The following is a 17500-nucleotide window of genomic DNA, read 5'->3' as shown; positions in this document are numbered from 1 at the left end:
AAGACCAGGACGTTTTTAGTCACAGAAACAGTAAAATGCATGAACGAAATAAGCCGATACTCCGCACTGATGTGTTACAATGATTGCTGCAAGAGAGAAAGAGAAAAAGGAAACCAATGCAATGCAAAGCAAAGCGCAGACAAAAAAAATAACCCCAAGTCAGTCTCTGGCTGGTTGCATGACTGCACACCTGAGCTCGGATTTCTCACTCAGATCCATGTTTCCACGATTACGCATTATGGATGAAACGCTTGATTATTATGTCCAGGTCCCGAATGCACAGTCAGGCTGTTCGCACGGTTTTCCATCCTGTTTAAAGAAGCCTCTCCGACAGGAGGTTAGTTTATGAACGAAAGGGCGCCACCTGAAGGCCGGAGGGATTTTGTCCACATCACAATACACACCAACACAATGATCTATACACGCAGATCGGAAATAACATTAAAGCCACTAACAAGTGACGTGAATAACATTAATGATCAGCATCTGAACAGATACATCTGAATACATCATTTTGTACCTTCATCCCCGTTGCTTAGATAAATATTGAAAAGCATCCCTGAGACAGAGATCTTTATGCATAGATTATGGTTTATTGCATCCCAGTTTAAAATGATTTCAATGAGACGCTAAAAAGGTTTTCGCATATCCCAGGTTATGGGGTCAGAGCGCAGGGTCAAGCCATAGGACGGCGCCCCTGGAGCAGGTGAGGTTGAGGACCTTGCTCAAGGACCCAACGTTGATGCCTCAGCAGCTTGTGGACTCGAACCCCAACCTTCTGATCAGGATCCCAGCGCCTTCACCGCTGGACCATCACGTCCTCACGGGATTAATACTGATCATTGTTCATTCATTGTTTGTTGGACCGAAAACAAATTATTTAACGTGGGATTTGAAAATCTCATATTTGTTTTTTTTTCTTTGGGTAAAAAAATATATCTAATAAATTTGAGCGGGTTTGTAGGAATATTATTAAAAGGCACCGCTGGGATTCGAACCCAGGATCTCCTGTTTACTAGACAGGCGCTTTAACCAACTAAGCCACGGCGCCGTTGCGCTCACCACCGTATATTTCACCTCAAATACATATAATAAAAGTACTACGTTATACACGTTAATGACTTAATGTCGTCTAAAAGGTATCATTAATTTAACATGGCGGTCGAAGAAGCTCTCTGTCGAAGCGACATGAGCTTCCTCGATGCTAAAGAGGTGGAGGTGCTGGTAGAGAAGTGTGTGGAGTCTTCAGTCGACAGAACACACACTTGGTGAGGAAGTTAACTTTCTCCAAGTGAGACAGTGAGAAGACTTTTCCACATCCCTCACACTAAAAAAACAAAACAAATACATATTAGCTGAGAGTTGTAGAGATTTGTAGCCAGACACAACAGATAAAAAGTGTTTACTTTTAGCCACATGGTTATTTCAGATATTTGTATAATCTGCATCTATAACTACAGCCATTAAAAACAAACGACACAAACGTTATTTTACTGTGTTTGTCGACCCAATATCACTAATATCACAAGCTGTTCTCAGGGGAAAGTAGGTTCATGCTCAAAAAAGTCTAGAGAAACCGACCAGTGATGCACCAATGCACCAATTTTGTGTATTTGAAACGAAGTCAAATGATTTCCTGAAGACACGTTAAATTAATTTCAATGGAATTTATGTAATATAATAGAACAGAATAGAATAGAAGTGCACGAATGGTGAATCAATTGGAGAAGTGGACAAGTGGAGAGCCAGTGATTGGTCAGTGGTGATCAGTAGGATCAGTGGTTGGTCAGTGGTGATCAGTAGGATCAATGGTGATCAGTGGGATCAATGGTGATCAATGATTGGTCAGTGAGATCAATGGGATCAGTGGTGATCAGTAGCATCAATGCTGATCATTGGGATCAATGGTGATCAATGATTGGTCAGTGAGATCAGTGGGATCAGTGATTGGTCAGTAGTGATCAATGATTGGTCAGTGGGATCAGTGGTGATTATTGGTGATCAGTGATTGGTCAGTAGTGATCAATGATTGGTCAGTGAGATCAGTGGTGATCAGTGGTGATCAGTGATTGGTCAGTGGTGATCAGTGATTGGTCAGTAGTGATCAATGATTTGTCAGTGAGATCAGTGGGATCAGTGGTGATCACTGGTGATCAGTGATTGGTCGCAGGTTCAAAGAAGCACATTGTAGTCCAGCTTTACATACTGGAGCGCTATATCATCTGCAGGACAATCACTAATGTCTGGTCAGAATGTCACGATTTGTTGCTAGTAATTTTTTTAGTCACTAAACAGTATAAAAAGTCAAATCTCTAATGACAGTGTAGCAATAATGGCATTAAGTTGTCAGCATTGAATGGAGCATGTATGAAGCTGTACCTGAAGGATATGAGGTTCATGTCCATGTGCTTTCCTGCTCTCTCTGACTGTAGGAATGCGCTCATGCTGCTCAATATTCCACAGCCGCACTGTACAATCCTACAAACACACAACAGTTAAGAGTCTGGATAATGTAATCTCTTCACAGTGGAAATCCATAGACTAAGATTGTCACTGCAATTTTGGATCTAGATCTTTATCTACAGCCAGGTGATTAAACTTCTGGCAGGTTTAACCAGGTCTTTCAGTGAGTCACAAGATCGTGGGCAAGCACCAGTTTCAACACTTCAAGACTATTTTCTTTCACTTGAGGTTTTCTACACAAACTGTGTGTATGTGTATTAACTATCAGTTATCAACCTTTCTCTAATTCTATAACTTGGCTGACTCTTTTTATTGACAACGAACATCCCACCTTTGAAGAGGAGACCACCCAGTTCTTATCAGCACTGATGTCCACGTCTGTCACCCAGTCCAGATGACCCTGTGTTTAAAAACGACAAGCACGATTAGGTAACCAGTTCACAATAGAACTGCATTTAGCAGATAAAAAAAAAATTTGCTTTCTCTTTGTGCAATTAAACGCAATTACCTTCAGCACCAGAGTTCTGTACAGTCCCTTCACATCCCACAATGCAACGGTTCTGTCGTACGATCCAGACACAAGAAAAGAAGCTGGAGAGCAGATTGTTTTTCTCATTAGAGATGAGCAAAGGTGCTACTGAATCTTTCTTAAGTTTTAAGAAAATTCTCATACCATCACTGGAGAAAGCACAGGAGCTGACACTTCCATCATGGCCTTTGTTGAGCTGCTCTCCTCCTCTGGTACGGAAGGAACCTGTTTGCACATCCCACAGCTTTAGTGTACGGTCCCATGATGCCGTGCACAAGTAACGGCCATTTTGTGTAAAGCAGCAGCTGGAGATGACGTTTGTGTGAGCGCTGGAGGAATGGGAAAAAAGAATAATGAGAGAAAAAAAAACATAAAAACCAACAATATACTGTAGCTTGTGGCAAGCAGCGATTAAGGGGTCCAAGCACTTTGTGCTACACTGTGTTGACATGGAAATTCTTTTTTTTTTTTTTATTATTCATTTGTATTGAACTCCGGTGTTTCTGAAGGATGTTGATGGATATGTTAATTTCCTCACGAAGGCATATATATAAAATGAGTGTTAAATTAAAAAAATCTGATTATCACATAATGCCAATTTGGTAATGACTGGAATGTAACTAAATGTAGACATTTAGTTATCCAGCTTCATGTGTAATAGACTTTACTTAGGTCTGGTCAGGTTTATATAGGTATAAATAAAATAAATATTAATCTGTATTGTCAAATCGTTGACTTAAAGAATTCAGTTTGCGTCAAATGGAGAAGGATATCAGTACCTTTTTATGCTCAGAGTGGTTTTGTGAGAGCTAATGTCCCACAATTTAACAGATCTGTCTGCTGAGACACTGGCAACATGCTGACTCTGAGCATCAAACCTGCAGCTCATCACCGTGGATGTATGATGACCTGAGAGACACAGACACTTATACTAACATTCTTCATCAACTTCTTGAAAGCATCACAGGCACAGATCGTCGGCACAGAAAGGGCGCCGCCCGAAGGCCGGAGGAATTTTGTCCACATCACAATACACACCAACATAAAGATCTATACACGCAGATCTGAAATAACATTAAAGCCACTAACAAGTGACGTGAATAACATTAATGATCAGCATATGAACAGATACATCTGATGTCCTGGAAGCAGGGTTTTGTGGCGTTCCCACTATGTAGTGCTTAGTACCTTCTTCCCATGAGACAGACATCTTTATGCATAGATTATGGTTTATTGCATTCCAGTTTAAAATGATCTTAATGAGACACTAAAAGGGTTTTCGCATATCCCAGGTTATGGGGTCAGAGCGCAGGGTCAAGCCATAGTACGGCGCCCCTGAAGCAGGTGATGTTAAGGACCTTGTTCAAGGACCCAACATTGATGTCTCAGCAGCTTGTTGACTCGAACCCCGACCTTCTGATCATGTTCCCAGCGCCTTCACAGCTGGACCATCACACCCTCATGGGATTAACACTGATTTGGATTCATTGTTTGTTGGACTGAAACAAATGATTTAACATGGGATTTATTCATTCATTCATTCATCTTCTACCGCTTATCCGAACTACCTCAGGTCATGGGGAGCCTGTGCCTATCTCAGGTGTCATTGGCATCAAGGCAGGATACACCCTGGACAGAGTGCCAACCCATCACAGGGCACACACACACACACTCTCATTCACTCACACAATCACACACTACGGACAATTTTCCAGAGATGCCAATCAACCTACCATGCATGTCTTTGGACCGGGGAGGAAACCGGAGTACCCGGAGGAAACCCCCGAGGCACGGGGAGAACATGCAAACTCCACACACACAAGGCGGAGGCGGGAATCGAACCCCCAACCCTGGAGGTGTGAGGCGAACGTGCTAACCACTAAGCCACCGTGCCCCCCCACATGGGATTTAAAAATCTCATATTTTATTTTTTCTTTGGGTAAAAAAAAACTATATCTAATAAATTTGAGCGGTTTTGTAGGATTATTATTAAAAGGCACCGCTGGGATTCGAACCCAGGATCTCCTGTTTACTAGACAGGCGCTTTAACCTCCAGGAATGGAATAAGACTAATGCTGTATTCAATGAAATAATCACCAACTAGAAAAAAACAACAAAGAAAACAGTCAACTAACTCCGAGTTCAGCAACTGACTCATCACAGTTAGCTACCTACCTTTATACTAATAATAGATGAAAATAGATGTGTGTGACCCGAACCCAAAGGTTTTCATCAGACCAATCATATCGTGCCCACAGTATGAGATTCATTCTTGTTGTTTTATTTCTCCACTCACACGTATATTTCCTGCCTGTATGTGTTTATTGTTTGGATGAAAGGCTTAAAACCGTGGTTTCATCTTATCCCGTCATATACAACTTCTTATATCACACATCCCAGAGCCACACTTAGTGCTCCCTATAATATATAAGTTTATTCATTTGTTTATGACCTGGAATGTAATGCAGTTTCTGTCCCGTAGCTGCACAGCTGACATACAGAGCGTTGTCCATGTCTGAGGTTGAAGCCACGTACTTCCCGTCCCCTGACACGCTGCATGACATCAGCAAACCACCCTGTGTTACTGTCCACTACACACACACACACACACACACACACACACACAACGTCATTACTAGAGGTTTAAAATTTAAACTGTGAGACAAAAATGATATGAAACAAGAAATGAGATTAGGATAATTCACCAGGATTTTACCAGTCTCCAGGTCCCAGGCATTTATCGTCTTGTCCCAAGAGGATGTTATTACACTGAAGGACAAAACACACACACACACACTCTCAGAGATAAAAATGTTTCATCACAAATAAGAATAAAACACTTGAGTGTTGTTCCATTCGTTTTATAGCACGCAATTACCCAACAATCACATTAGTTTGTTTATTTAAAAAAGACATAATGCTTTTTATGTATATATAGTTATATTTAATGTTGTAGAATGTTTCCTAGTTTCAGCTTTAGCTTCTGTTGTCAGCTAGTAGGCTTTTACTAACATTATGATATGAAGTGAAGGTTTTAAAGTGACGTGACATACAGCTAAGTATATGGTGACCCATACTCAGAATCCGTTCTCTGCATTGTAGACACACACACACGCGCGCACACACACGCACACACACGCGCACACATGCGCACACACACGCGCACACACACACGCACACACACACACACGCACACACACACGCGCACACACACACACGCACACACACACGCGCACACACACACACACGCACACAGAGCAATTTATGCTGCGGCGCCCAGGGAGCAGTTGGGTTTGGTGCCTTGCTCAGTCGTGGTATTGCCAGCCTGAGACTCGAACCCACAACCTTAGGGTTAGGAGTCAAACTCTCTAACCAATAGGCCACGACTTCCCTTATGTGTTAATTTAGAATAGCAGATAGAGTTGAGAGGGTTTTTAAATAACATATTTACGCACATTCATGTATTCAGACATTTTTTTAAGGTCTAGGTCATTTTACTGACTTCTTAAGCATTAAATTCATAATATATTCATAATATTTTAGAGAGGGCACCGATCCGGTACCCAGCATCAGAACATGGTTGATAATAAAAAAAAAAGTAAAACATATCGGTCATCAGATCCTATTAGAAATGGCAAAGATTTTTAAAAGTAATGTATATTCTGGAGCTGGAAGAGTCTTAAAGAAGAGTCTACATAAAATGAGACACGTCTGATTTGTTCTTTTCTTCACTTTACTTTTTATAAATAGTTTTATTATTTATGATATTTCCAGTGCCAGAGATTTTCTGTATGAGTTTTCATTCCTGGTGTCATTATTATCGAATTTATTTTCATTTGCTACTAGGAACATTAAAGACAAACATGACACAATAGACACAACGTTCTCCTGTGGGCTGCGACTCGAGTAGATCAAATTAATTTTTCTTGATCCTTACATGACAAAAATGTCAAACAGCATGTAAATAACAAGGAAATTAAATGCTGCCGCGAACAAATTCGTTAACGCGGCGAAGCATCACGCCGAGTGCCCTTTGGCTTCTTGTGTTGCCTAGCAACAGCTTCCATTCACAAAAGGACTGCGTGGTAATAAAAGAAGCGAGAAGCGAGAGTGTAACCAGAGACACGGATGTGCGAAAGAGGGTTCTTTTTCTTCTTGAGTGGTTAATGGGTTTTATTTCACAAGGTGATTTTCAAGTGTTTTTTATTCTTTCTTTAACAAAAAGCATCCAATTTATTTCTCAAGACAAAAGATGCAGTGAAGCGAAAAGCCTGCATGATTTGCATGTTTTCAAATATGTCATTTTTTACAAGATACTGTTGTATATATATTTTTTTCCCCATCTGTTTTATACAGACACCATAAAGTGTGCTAATAGTTAAAGACTATGATAGAAAACCATTTACCATTGAAAGCAATCCTAGAGATTATTTTTAACATCATCTCAGCCTTTCATTTGTAAAAGATGCTTCTGTGTTCCCTTCATTCGTTCAGCCAGTTCATCCCCGACAGGGTGGACATTTACACGAAGATGTTACGGTGCTTCAATCTGACCAAAACACGTTACGTCATCTTTTAATTCTGGGGCTTTTATTTTTCTCAGAATTGATAAAAACAGAGGGGGCAGGGTGGTTTAGTGGTTAGCATGTTCGCCTCACACCTCCAGGGTTGGGGGTTCGATTCCCGCCTCCACCTTGTGTGTGTGGAGTTTGCATGTTCTCCCCGCGCCTCGGGGGTTTCCTCCGGGTACTCCGGTTTCCTCCCCCGGTCCAAAGACATGCATGGTAGGTTGATTGGCATCTCTGGATAAATTGTCCGTAGTGTGTGATTGCGTGAGTGAATGTGAGTGTGTGCCCTGCGATGGGTTGGCACTCCGTCCAGGGTGTATCCTGCCTTGATGCCCGATGACGCCTGAAATAGGCACAGGCTCCCCGTGACCCGAGGTAGTTCGGATAAGCAGTAGAAAATGAGTGAGAGAATGAGTGATAAAAACAGAGATTTCATTCATTCCTTCACTCACTCATATTCACTAACGTGTCTTCGCTGTAGTATTGGAGGCTTTCTGATTGCATCATTTGCTGCTTTTTTTTTAAAACCTGAACCTTTTTCAACCTTCACTGTGACTGAGAAAAAGGGCCAATTAGACCTTACTTACCTATTACATAACCTGTATTATTTGTGCTGTATAAATTAGAAATGTTATCATTTCACCTAAACGTAGCTGACTGTTCACTCCCTCTTACTGTATCTACCTGTTTTTCTCCTGGACTAAACAGCAGGCAGTGATGGCTCCTGAGTGTCCTCCTGTCAGCACCATCAGCTGAGCTCCTGTCTCCACATCCTGCACAGAGGAAGCACAGAGGAAGCAGTGTGTAAAGGGCAACATACACCGACATCTCCTCATGTAAAGTGTGCATGTGTAACTTTTTTTTAACGATCCTACCCAAAATATCACTGTCTTGTCGTGGGAGCTGGTAAGAAGTCGAGTGTCACGGAAACAGAAGTGACAGCTGGTCACGGAGTCGGCGTGTCCTCTCAACACCTTTACTGGAATCTACAGGATTTAACACCAGAAATGATGACAAAAAGGTTTAATGCAAATTGTGCATGAAAAAAAAAACTGTTAAAGATTTAAGCACAATTTAATTTGCTTTACATAAATAGATTAGTTAGTTAATTAATTGATTGATTGATTGATTACTTACTTACTTAATTAATTAATACATACATTAATCAATTAATTATAAGGCTTGTGTGTTTCTCTCATGCCCAAAATTTGACAAGCAGTAACAAATTTACTTTTTATCAAATAATAAAATATGACACACACACACACACACACACACACACACACACACACACACACACACACACACACACACACACAGTGCTCCTGGGATCGACTCCAGATCCACCAACCACCAAGAAAAAGGTCTTAATGACTGGATCAAATTGCACTCATGTTTATTTACAATACATACTGTAATTCCTCCACAGTGGTGTTTTATTTATTTGTTATGTCCTCTGTCTGAATTTTATTTATCAGGTTTTGTTTGTAAGTGTGTGTGAAATAAACGTCTAATAAACTAATGAAAATAAAGATACTGGATTAATAAAAATTGATTTAAGGACAGACAGTACAGTTGTTTGACTACTGTAACAATACTAATAATTTGTGGTGGGAGTGTATTAACTCACACACCTCACACACCTCACACACCTCACACACCTTATACACCTCACACACCTCACACACCTTATACACCTCACACACCTTATACACCTCACACACCTTATACACCTCACACACCTTATACACCTCACACACCTCGCACACCTTATACACCTCACACACCTCACACACCTTATACACCTCACACACCTTATACACCTCACACACCTTATACACCTCACACACCTCGCACACACCTTACACACCAACACCTTACACAACTCACACACCTCACACACCTTATACACCTCACACACCTTATACACCTCACACACCTTATACACCTCACACACCTCGCACACACCTTACACACCAACACCTTACACAACTCACACACCTCACACACCTTATACACCTCACACACCTCACACACCTTATACACCTCACACACCTTATACACCTCACACACCTTATACACCTCACACACCTCGCACACACCTTACACACCAACACCTTACACAACTCACACACCTCACACACCTTATACACCTCACACACCTTATACACCTCACACACCTCGCACACACCTTACACACCAACACCTTACACAACTCACACACCTCACACACCTTATACACCTCACACACACCTTATACACCTCACACACCTCGCACACCTCGCACACCTCACACACACCTTACACACACCTCACACACCAACACCTTACACAACTCACACACCTCACACACCAACACCTTACACAACTCACACACCTCACACACACCTTACACACCTCACACACCAACACCTTACACACCAACACCTTACACACCTCACACACCTTACACACCTTACACACCAACACCTTACACACCTCACACACCTTACACACCTCACACACCAACACCTTACACACCTCACACACCAACACTTTACACACACCTTACACACCTCACACAACATACACACCTTACACACCTCACACACCAACACCTCACACACCAACACCTCACACACCTTACACACCTCACACACCTTACACACCTCACACACCTTACACACCAACACACCTCACACAACATACACACCTTACACACCTCACACACCAACACCTTACACACCTCACACACCTCACACACCAACACCTTACACACACCTTACACACCAACACACCTCACACAACATACACACCTTACACACCTCACACACCTTACACACCTCACACACCTTACACACCAACACACCTCACACAACATACACACCTCACACACCTCACACACCTCACACACCAACACCTTACACACACCTTACACACCTCACACACCTTACACACCTTATACACCTCACACACCTCGCACACACCTTACACACCAACACCTTACACAACTCACACACCTCACACACCAACACCTTACACAACTCACACACCTCACACACCTCACACACCAACACCTTACACACACCTTACACACCTCACACACCTTACACACCTTATACACCTCACACACCTCGCACACACCTTACACACCAACACCTTACACAACTCACACACCTCACACACCAACACCTTACACAACTCACACACCTCACACACCTCACACACCTTATACACCTCACACACCTCGCACACACCTTACACACACCAACACCTTACACAACTCACACACCTCACACAACAACACCTTACACAACTCACACACCTCACACACCTTACACACCAACACCTCACACACCAACACCTTACACACCTCACACACCAACACCTTACACACCAACACCTTACACACCTCACACACCTCACACAACTCACACACCTTACACACCTTACACACCTTACACACCAACACCTTACACACCTCACACACCTTACACACCTCACACACCAACACCTTACACACCTCACACACCAACACCTTACACACCTCACACACCTTACACACCTCACACACCAACACTTTACACACACCTTACACAACATACACACCTTACACACCTCACACACCAACACCTCACACACTTTACACACCTCACACACCTCACACACCTTACACACCTTATACACCTCACACACCTCGCACACACCTTACACACCAACACCTTACACAACTCACACACCTCACACACCAACACCTTACACAACTCACACACCTCACACACCTCACACACCTTATACACCTCACACACCTCGCACACACCTTACACACACCAACACCTTACACAACTCACACACCTCACACAACAACACCTTACACAACTCACACACCTCACACACCTTACACACCAACACCTCACACACCAACACCTTACACACCTCACACACCAACACCTTACACACCAACACCTTACACACCTCACACACCTTACACACCTCACACACCTTACACACCAACACACACACCTTACACACCTCACACACCAACACCTTACACACCTCACACACCTTACACACCAACACCTTACACATATCTCACACTCCTTACACAACTCACACACCTGCGCGAGCGCCACGTGCTCCCATAACGAGGTAACGTCTGGTGTCTTCTGTTCCTCATTTATCTCCTCATCGAGGGTCAGCGGATCCAGCAGTGTCTGAGACATGTCAGTCAAACGGAATGTCTTCTACTGGTTCCTCTAAACCGAGAGACAAAATCAGCCCGAAGTCACTCCGACATTTCTGTTTACATCAATTTCCATGACAACAGACAGTTCGGAAGCTTCCGGAAAGTCTCGCGCACGATGACTAAATATAATCCAAGTAAATGAATCTCATGGATATAATCTAAGTAAAATAAACTTATAAATATAATCACACTCGAATATTAGCCCATTTGTTTATTTATATATATCATTTTGTTACATGTCTCATAAACATATTCCAGAGTTAATAGTGATCAGCATTATAACGCCTTATTAAAAAATGATGATAAATAAACTAAAGAATAAAACAATGTCATGAAGATGATTTTTTTTTACCACCCAGAATGGATTATTTCAAATACGTTATTCCTCTTATAGTAAGTCTCATCATACTTCTTTTATCCATTTATTCTTTCATTTAATGTTTCTTAACATCCATAAAACAAGTTAGTCCACGTTTTCACTAATGTTATAACAGCTGTACAGACTTTAACTCAACACTGGGCCTTTTTCTACGGCCTTTTCTATTGCATTCACTTGAGGAAAAAAAATCTACTGTTTTTATGAATTAACGAGTTAATTATCTCAGAATTATGAGATCATTTTTCATGAATAAAAAGTTTTTTGCTCTGTTTTTCTGAATTAACGACTTAATTATCTCAAAATTATGAGATAAATTTTTTTTGAAAAACATTTTTTTCACTCTGTTTTTATGAATGAATGAGTTAATTATCTCAGAATTATGAGATCATTTTTCATTAAAAAAAAAAAATTAATTGTTCTGTTTTTCTGAATTAATGAGATCCCTCAAAATCCTGCCAGGAGCTCTATTTTAGGTGGATTGCATGGAAGTAAACATGTTCAAGTTTAATCCGGTTTTATTTTACTTTGTGTTTGAGACATTGGGAGATTCTGCTGTCTTTAAGTAATATAAATGGTGTTGTTATTAGTGCATCAACTAATTAGTGCGCAGACACCTGAAGACTTTGCGCCTGTTCAGACCAAAAGAACATTCTGATCTGTTTGACGTTGCTGTGTTTCTACAGGATCAGTTGAACTGATATGGTTTGCTTCACGGTAGCCGTATCACCATTCGTGAAAACCCGTCGATTGCACCATTGATGCAGATCCCATATGGTTTGAGTTTATCATATGAATCAACATGCCATAAAAAGTTCGGGCCTGGATTATGATACAAACGTCGCCGAAGACGATTCCGGCGCCTCAGTTGCACTCCATGGGGATCCAGTATTTTCAACAATTGCCTGATTGTCTCTTGTGTCACCACATAACCAGCCTGAATGCATTTCAGATGCATCATCTTATATCCGTGAAGCATACAGTACCATATCGGTTCAACTGATCCTGGAGAAACACAGCAACGTCAAGCAGATCACAATGTTCTTTTGGTCTGAACAGGCGCAAAGTCTTGAGGTGTCTGCTCAAAGTCTCCTGGCAGGATTTTGAGAGATCTCATTAATTCAGAAAAACAGAACAATTAATTTTTTTTTTTAATGAAAAATGATCTCATAATTCTGAGATAATTAACTCATTCATTCATAAAAACAAGAGTGAAAAAAATGTTTTTCAAAAAAAAAAAATTCTCATAATTGAGATAATTAAGTCGTAATTCAGAAAAAACAGAGTAGATTTTTTTCCTCAAGTGAATGCAATACGCTTCCGTATTTTTCTCACTCCTCAAGTCAGAAAGACACACAAAAAAAAAGATCCAACATTTCTTTCTCTTTATGAAAGTGATAAAATGTACTGTAAAGGTTTATATTATAAATATTATTTTAATTCGCATGCTCGAGAGAAAATTCACACTTCACACGGGATTCACGGCAACTTTATTTTTAAATCATGTACAGGTTTAGGAAGCACGTTCTTCATTTTCTAAAACACGGATTCACACAAAATGTAGCTCCGTGTAGATCTGTGTTAAAGCAGAATCCTCATGGAGGACAGTTTCTCCGTCTCAGAGTCATCACGCGGTCACTTCTTTCCTCCGAGGTTTTTCAACCTGATAACAGGAGAAATGTTAGGTTTATTTTTTCCTTCTGAATTACGTACCACAGTAGATGTTAAATAATGCCTACAGGGAAGACCCCGGACCTCAGGAGCAGCTCGTCGTTGGACACCGAACGCGTCTTCGTTACGTTGCCATCGTCAGAGTCGGAGTCGCCGGAGCTACTGTCGGTCTCCGCCGTCTTTTTCTTCTTCTTCTGTTTCCCTTTATGCTTGTGCTTCTTACTCTTCTTCTTATGCTGAGAGAAAAGAAACGCGCTAAAGTGAGACGGAAGCGTGACGAGCGGAACCCGCCTCGCCGTTACCATGGAAACCGCACTCGACTCACCTTCTTCTCTTTGTGGTGTTTGTGCTCTTTCTTGGATTTGTGTCTCTCTTTGCTCCGTTTCCTTGGTTTTTCCTCCCACGAGGACGAGGGGAAGACTTGCCCTGATAGGAAAATAAATAATAATAATAATAATAATAATAATAATAAAGGCTTCTAACAGACAATAATGTGAATGAGCTGTTACTATAGAAACGATAACGTATTTAAACCTGTGAACTGGTAGCTGCACTATTTTCAGAAAAAATACTAAATCTTATGACCAATCAGAATGGAGAACTCAGTAGCTAACCAGGTGGAGGTAGTCTGGGTCCGAACTCCTCGCAGTCCAGATCTGCAGTCTTGACAGAAGAAGAGTCTTTTTGTTCGTCTGCGATTCGGGTTTCCGACTCTGTAAAGTAAACAAACTGCGTCAGAATTATAAAGTAATGTTTATTAATAACGTTTAGTATTTAAGGCAGGTTCGTACCGGTCACGTTTGTTAAACATGATGTGGGAGGAGCCTGAGGAACAACAGGTGTGACAACAGGTATCTCTGGCTCCGCCTCCTGCGCCTCCTCTTCACCACTGTCTTCCTCGGAAGAAGACGAGCTCTTCTCATCGGATGAGCTGGCAAAAATGGCCTTGAACAGGTCTATGGAAGGTCTGACCTCTTCTTCCTCTGCCTCCTCCTCCTCCTCATCCTCCTTCTTTATTTTCTGCTCAGCGCCAGACTCGGATACTTTAGACTGCAGTTTTTAAAAATTACAGTAATGAATTACTGAATCATTTTTAAGGGCATACAGTAAGCTTCAAATTTATTGGCACCCTAGAGGGAAATGAGCAGATAAAATAAATAACAGTGATATCTTGTGTTTAAATATACTGAGGCATTGTATAGTTTCCATTTCAACGTAATAAATTAATTACGACACTGTGACATCTTTGTGTATTCCTGAGAGGGGTGCCAATAATTATGAATTAGACTATGCATGCAATAATACTTCAGTACTACGTTGTTTCTCACATTGGTGCACGTTTGAATTTCAGAATTAATATTTTCACAAATATCAGCATGAAATGACCATGTTTATAAAGTTACAGACGGTACAAAAATAGTCATTTTTAATAATTTTATAATGTATACATTTTATTTTACTTTGTAAAAACTTTTCTATTCCATTTTTAGAGTACCATTTTATTATTTAAGGTTTTTTCTTTACAAGATAAATGACATTTAATAACATATCTATAATTTATTTTTTTTAATTTTTGAGCAGTTTATAAATTCTACTCCATGAGGCATTAGGGTTAGTGTTAATGTTTAGTGTTAGTGTTTAGGGTTAGGGTTCAGGGTTAGGGGTTAGAGTTAGGGGTTATGGGTCAGTGTTTAGGGTCAGTGTTTAGGGGTTAGGGTTAATGTTTAGGGTTAGTGTTTAGGGTTCAGGGTTAGGGTCAGTGTTTAGTGTTTAGGGGTTAGGGTTAAGTGTTTAGGGATTAGGGTAAGTGTTTAGGGTCAGTGTTTAGTGTTTAGGTTTCGGGTCAGTGTTTAGGGTCAGTGTTTAGGGTCAGTGTTTAGGGTCAGGGTTTAGGGTCAGGGTTTAGTGTTTAGGGGTTAGGGTTTAGTGTTTAGGGGTTAGGGTCAGTGTTTAGGGTTCAGGGTTAGGGTTAGGGTCAGTGTTTAGTGTTTAGGGGTTAGGGTCAGTGTTTAGGGTCAGTGTTTAGGGTTTAGGGTCAGTGTTTAGAGTTTAGTGTTTAGGGTCAGGGTTTAGGGTCAGGGTTTAGGATTTAGGGTCTGTGTTTAGGGTTTAGGGTCAGTGTTTAGGGTTTAGTGTTTAGGGTTTAGGGTCAGTGTTTAGGGTTTGTGTTTAGGGTTTAGGGTCAGGGTTTAGGGTTTAGGGTCAGGGTTTAGGGTCAGGGTTTAGGGTTTAGTGTTTAGGGTCAGGGTTTAGGGTCAGTGTTTAGGGTTTAGGGTCAGGGTTTAGGGTTTAGGGTCAGGGTTTAGGGTCAGTGTTTAGGGTTTAGGGTCAGTGTTTAGGGTTTAGGGTCAGGGTTTAGGGTCAGGGTTTAGGGTTTAGGGTCAGGGTTTAGGGTCAGGGTTTAGGGTTTAGGGTCAGGGTTTAGGGTCAGTGTTTAGGGTTTAGGGTCAGTGTTTAGGGTTTAGGGTCAGGGTCAGTGTTTAGGGTTTAGGGTCAATGTTTAGGGTTTAGGGTTTAGGGTCAGTGTTTAGGGTTTAGGGTCAGGGTTTAGGGTTTAGGGTCAGTGTTTAGGGTTTGTGTTTAGGGTTTAGGGTCAGTGTTTAGGGTTTAGGGTTTAGGGTCAGTGTTTAGGGTTTGTGTTTAGGGTTTAGGGTCAGTGTTTAGGGTTTGTGTTTAGGGTTTAGGGTCAGGGTTTAGGGTTTAGGGTCAGTGTTTAGGGTTTAGGGTCAGGGTTTAGGGTTTAGGGTCAGGGTTTAGGGTTTAGGGTTTAGGGTCAGTGTTTAGGGTCAGTGTTTAGGGTTTAGGGTTTAGGGTCAGTGTTTAGGGTTTAGGGTCAGTGTTTAGGGTTTAGGGTCAGTGTTTAGGGTCAGTGTTTAGGGTTTAGGGTTTAGGGTCAGTGTTTAGGGTTTAGGGTCAGGGTTTAGGGTTTAGTGTTTAGGGTCAGTGTTTAGGGTTTAGGGTTTAGGGTTAGTGTTTAGGGTTTAGGGTTTAGGGTCAGTGTTTAGGGTCAGTGTTTAGTGTTTAGGGTTTAGGGTCAGGGTTTAGGGTTTAGGGTCAGGGTTTAGGGTCAGGGTTTAGGGTTTAGGGTTTAGTGTTTAGGTTTAGTGTTTAGGGTTTAGGGTTTAGGGTCAGTGTTTAGGGTTTAGGGTCAGTGTTTAGGGTCAGTGTTTAGGGTTTAGGGTTTAGGGTCAGTGTTTAGGGTTTAGGGTCAGTGTTTAGGGTTTAGGGTCAGTGTTTAGGGTCAGTGTTTAGGATTTAGGGTTTAGGGTCAGTGTTTAGGGTTTAGGGTCAGTGTTTAGGGTTTAGGGTCAGGGTTTAGGGTCAGGGTTTAGGGTTTAGTGTTTAGGGTCAGTGTTTAGGGTTTAGGGTTTAGGGTTAGTGTTTAGGGTTTAGGGTTTAGGGTCAGTGTTTAGGGTCAGTGTTTAGGGTTTAGGGTCAGGGTTTAGGGTCAGTGTTTAGTGTTTAGGGTTTAGGATGAGCCGGATGAGCAGGTGAAACCCAAAGCGGTGAAATTTGTTAAAAAATACAAAATGAAAAAACCTCAGCAGCAGTCATGGAGTCTGAGGATGTTGTAGATGTTGTAGATGTTGTAGATGTTGTAGATGTTGTAGATGTTGTCGCAGTGATCATGTGGTCTTGTTGTTGCTCAGCCTCTTTAACCTTTGACC

General features: G+C 41.4%; 3 protein-coding genes and 1 non-coding gene across 5 annotated transcripts in view; all 4 read right to left on the bottom strand.

Annotated features, from left to right (window-relative positions):
• lrp3 (low density lipoprotein receptor-related protein 3) overlaps positions 1 to 300 on the bottom strand; it is a 19754-nt gene extending 19454 nt beyond the window's left edge. Inside the window, exon 1 of the mRNA XM_060859744.1 lies at positions 1 to 300. This exon is cut by the window's left edge and continues 398 nt beyond it. The gene's annotated coding sequence lies outside the window, so the exon portion shown is untranslated.
• Positions 301 to 977: 677 nt separating this feature from the next.
• trnat-agu (transfer RNA threonine (anticodon AGU)) lies at positions 978 to 1051 on the bottom strand. The gene has a single exon. It is a non-coding gene; the product is annotated as a tRNA-Thr (tRNA).
• Positions 1052 to 1204: 153 nt separating this feature from the next.
• Positions 1205 to 11762, bottom strand: LOC132838939 (WD repeat-containing protein 88-like). The gene is made up of 11 exons (XM_060859621.1): positions 11658 to 11762; positions 8436 to 8546; positions 8245 to 8333; positions 5698 to 5761; positions 5445 to 5583; positions 3772 to 3901; positions 3137 to 3321; positions 2972 to 3054; positions 2795 to 2863; positions 2380 to 2478; positions 1205 to 1327 (listed from the first exon to the last, which is right to left on the bottom strand). The coding sequence occupies exons 1-11, from the start codon at positions 11760 to 11762 to the stop codon at positions 1205 to 1207; spliced, it is 1197 nt and encodes a 398-aa protein (XP_060715604.1).
• Positions 11763 to 13634: 1872 nt separating this feature from the next.
• gpatch1 (G patch domain containing 1) overlaps positions 13635 to 17500 on the bottom strand; it is a 12610-nt gene continuing 8744 nt past the window's right edge. Inside the window, exons 14-19 of one of the 2 annotated variants that reach the window (XM_060859515.1) lie at positions 17373 to 17500; positions 14624 to 14882; positions 14447 to 14545; positions 14158 to 14258; positions 13901 to 14068; positions 13635 to 13824 (exon numbers count right to left, since the gene is read on the bottom strand). The exon at positions 17373 to 17500 is cut by the window's right edge and continues 167 nt beyond it. In XM_060859515.1, the coding sequence (XP_060715498.1) occupies positions 13789 to 13824; positions 13901 to 14068; positions 14158 to 14258; positions 14447 to 14545; positions 14624 to 14882; positions 17373 to 17500 (791 nt within the window). In that variant the 3' untranslated portion in view covers positions 13635 to 13788. The remainder of the gene's footprint in view (positions 13825 to 13900; positions 14069 to 14157; positions 14259 to 14446; positions 14546 to 14623; positions 14883 to 17372) is intronic. The other variant, XM_060859516.1, reaches the window with a different exon arrangement.

This window comes from Tachysurus vachellii, chromosome 23, assembly GCF_030014155.1.
Source record: "Tachysurus vachellii isolate PV-2020 chromosome 23, HZAU_Pvac_v1, whole genome shotgun sequence".
Classification (NCBI taxonomy): domain Eukaryota; kingdom Metazoa; phylum Chordata; class Actinopteri; order Siluriformes; family Bagridae; genus Tachysurus; species Tachysurus vachellii.
Note: the sequence above shows the minus strand (reverse complement) of the source record. Positions and strands in the feature narration are given on the sequence as shown.

Bases quoted from the DNA above. Each gene is read 5' to 3' on its own strand.
- LOC132838939 (XM_060859621.1), bottom strand. From the start codon at position 11,762: ATGTCTCAGACACTGCTGGATCCGCTGACCCTCGATGAGGAGATAAAT. The intron at 8,334-8,435 runs GTAGGATCGTTA...TCCTCTGTGCAG, and splicing joins ACAAGACAGTGATATTTTGG to GATGTGGAGACAGGAGCTCA. The intron at 3,055-3,136 runs GTATGAGAATTT...TCTGCTCTCCAG, and splicing joins CTGTGCTTTCTCCAGTGATG to CTTCTTTTCTTGTGTCTGGA.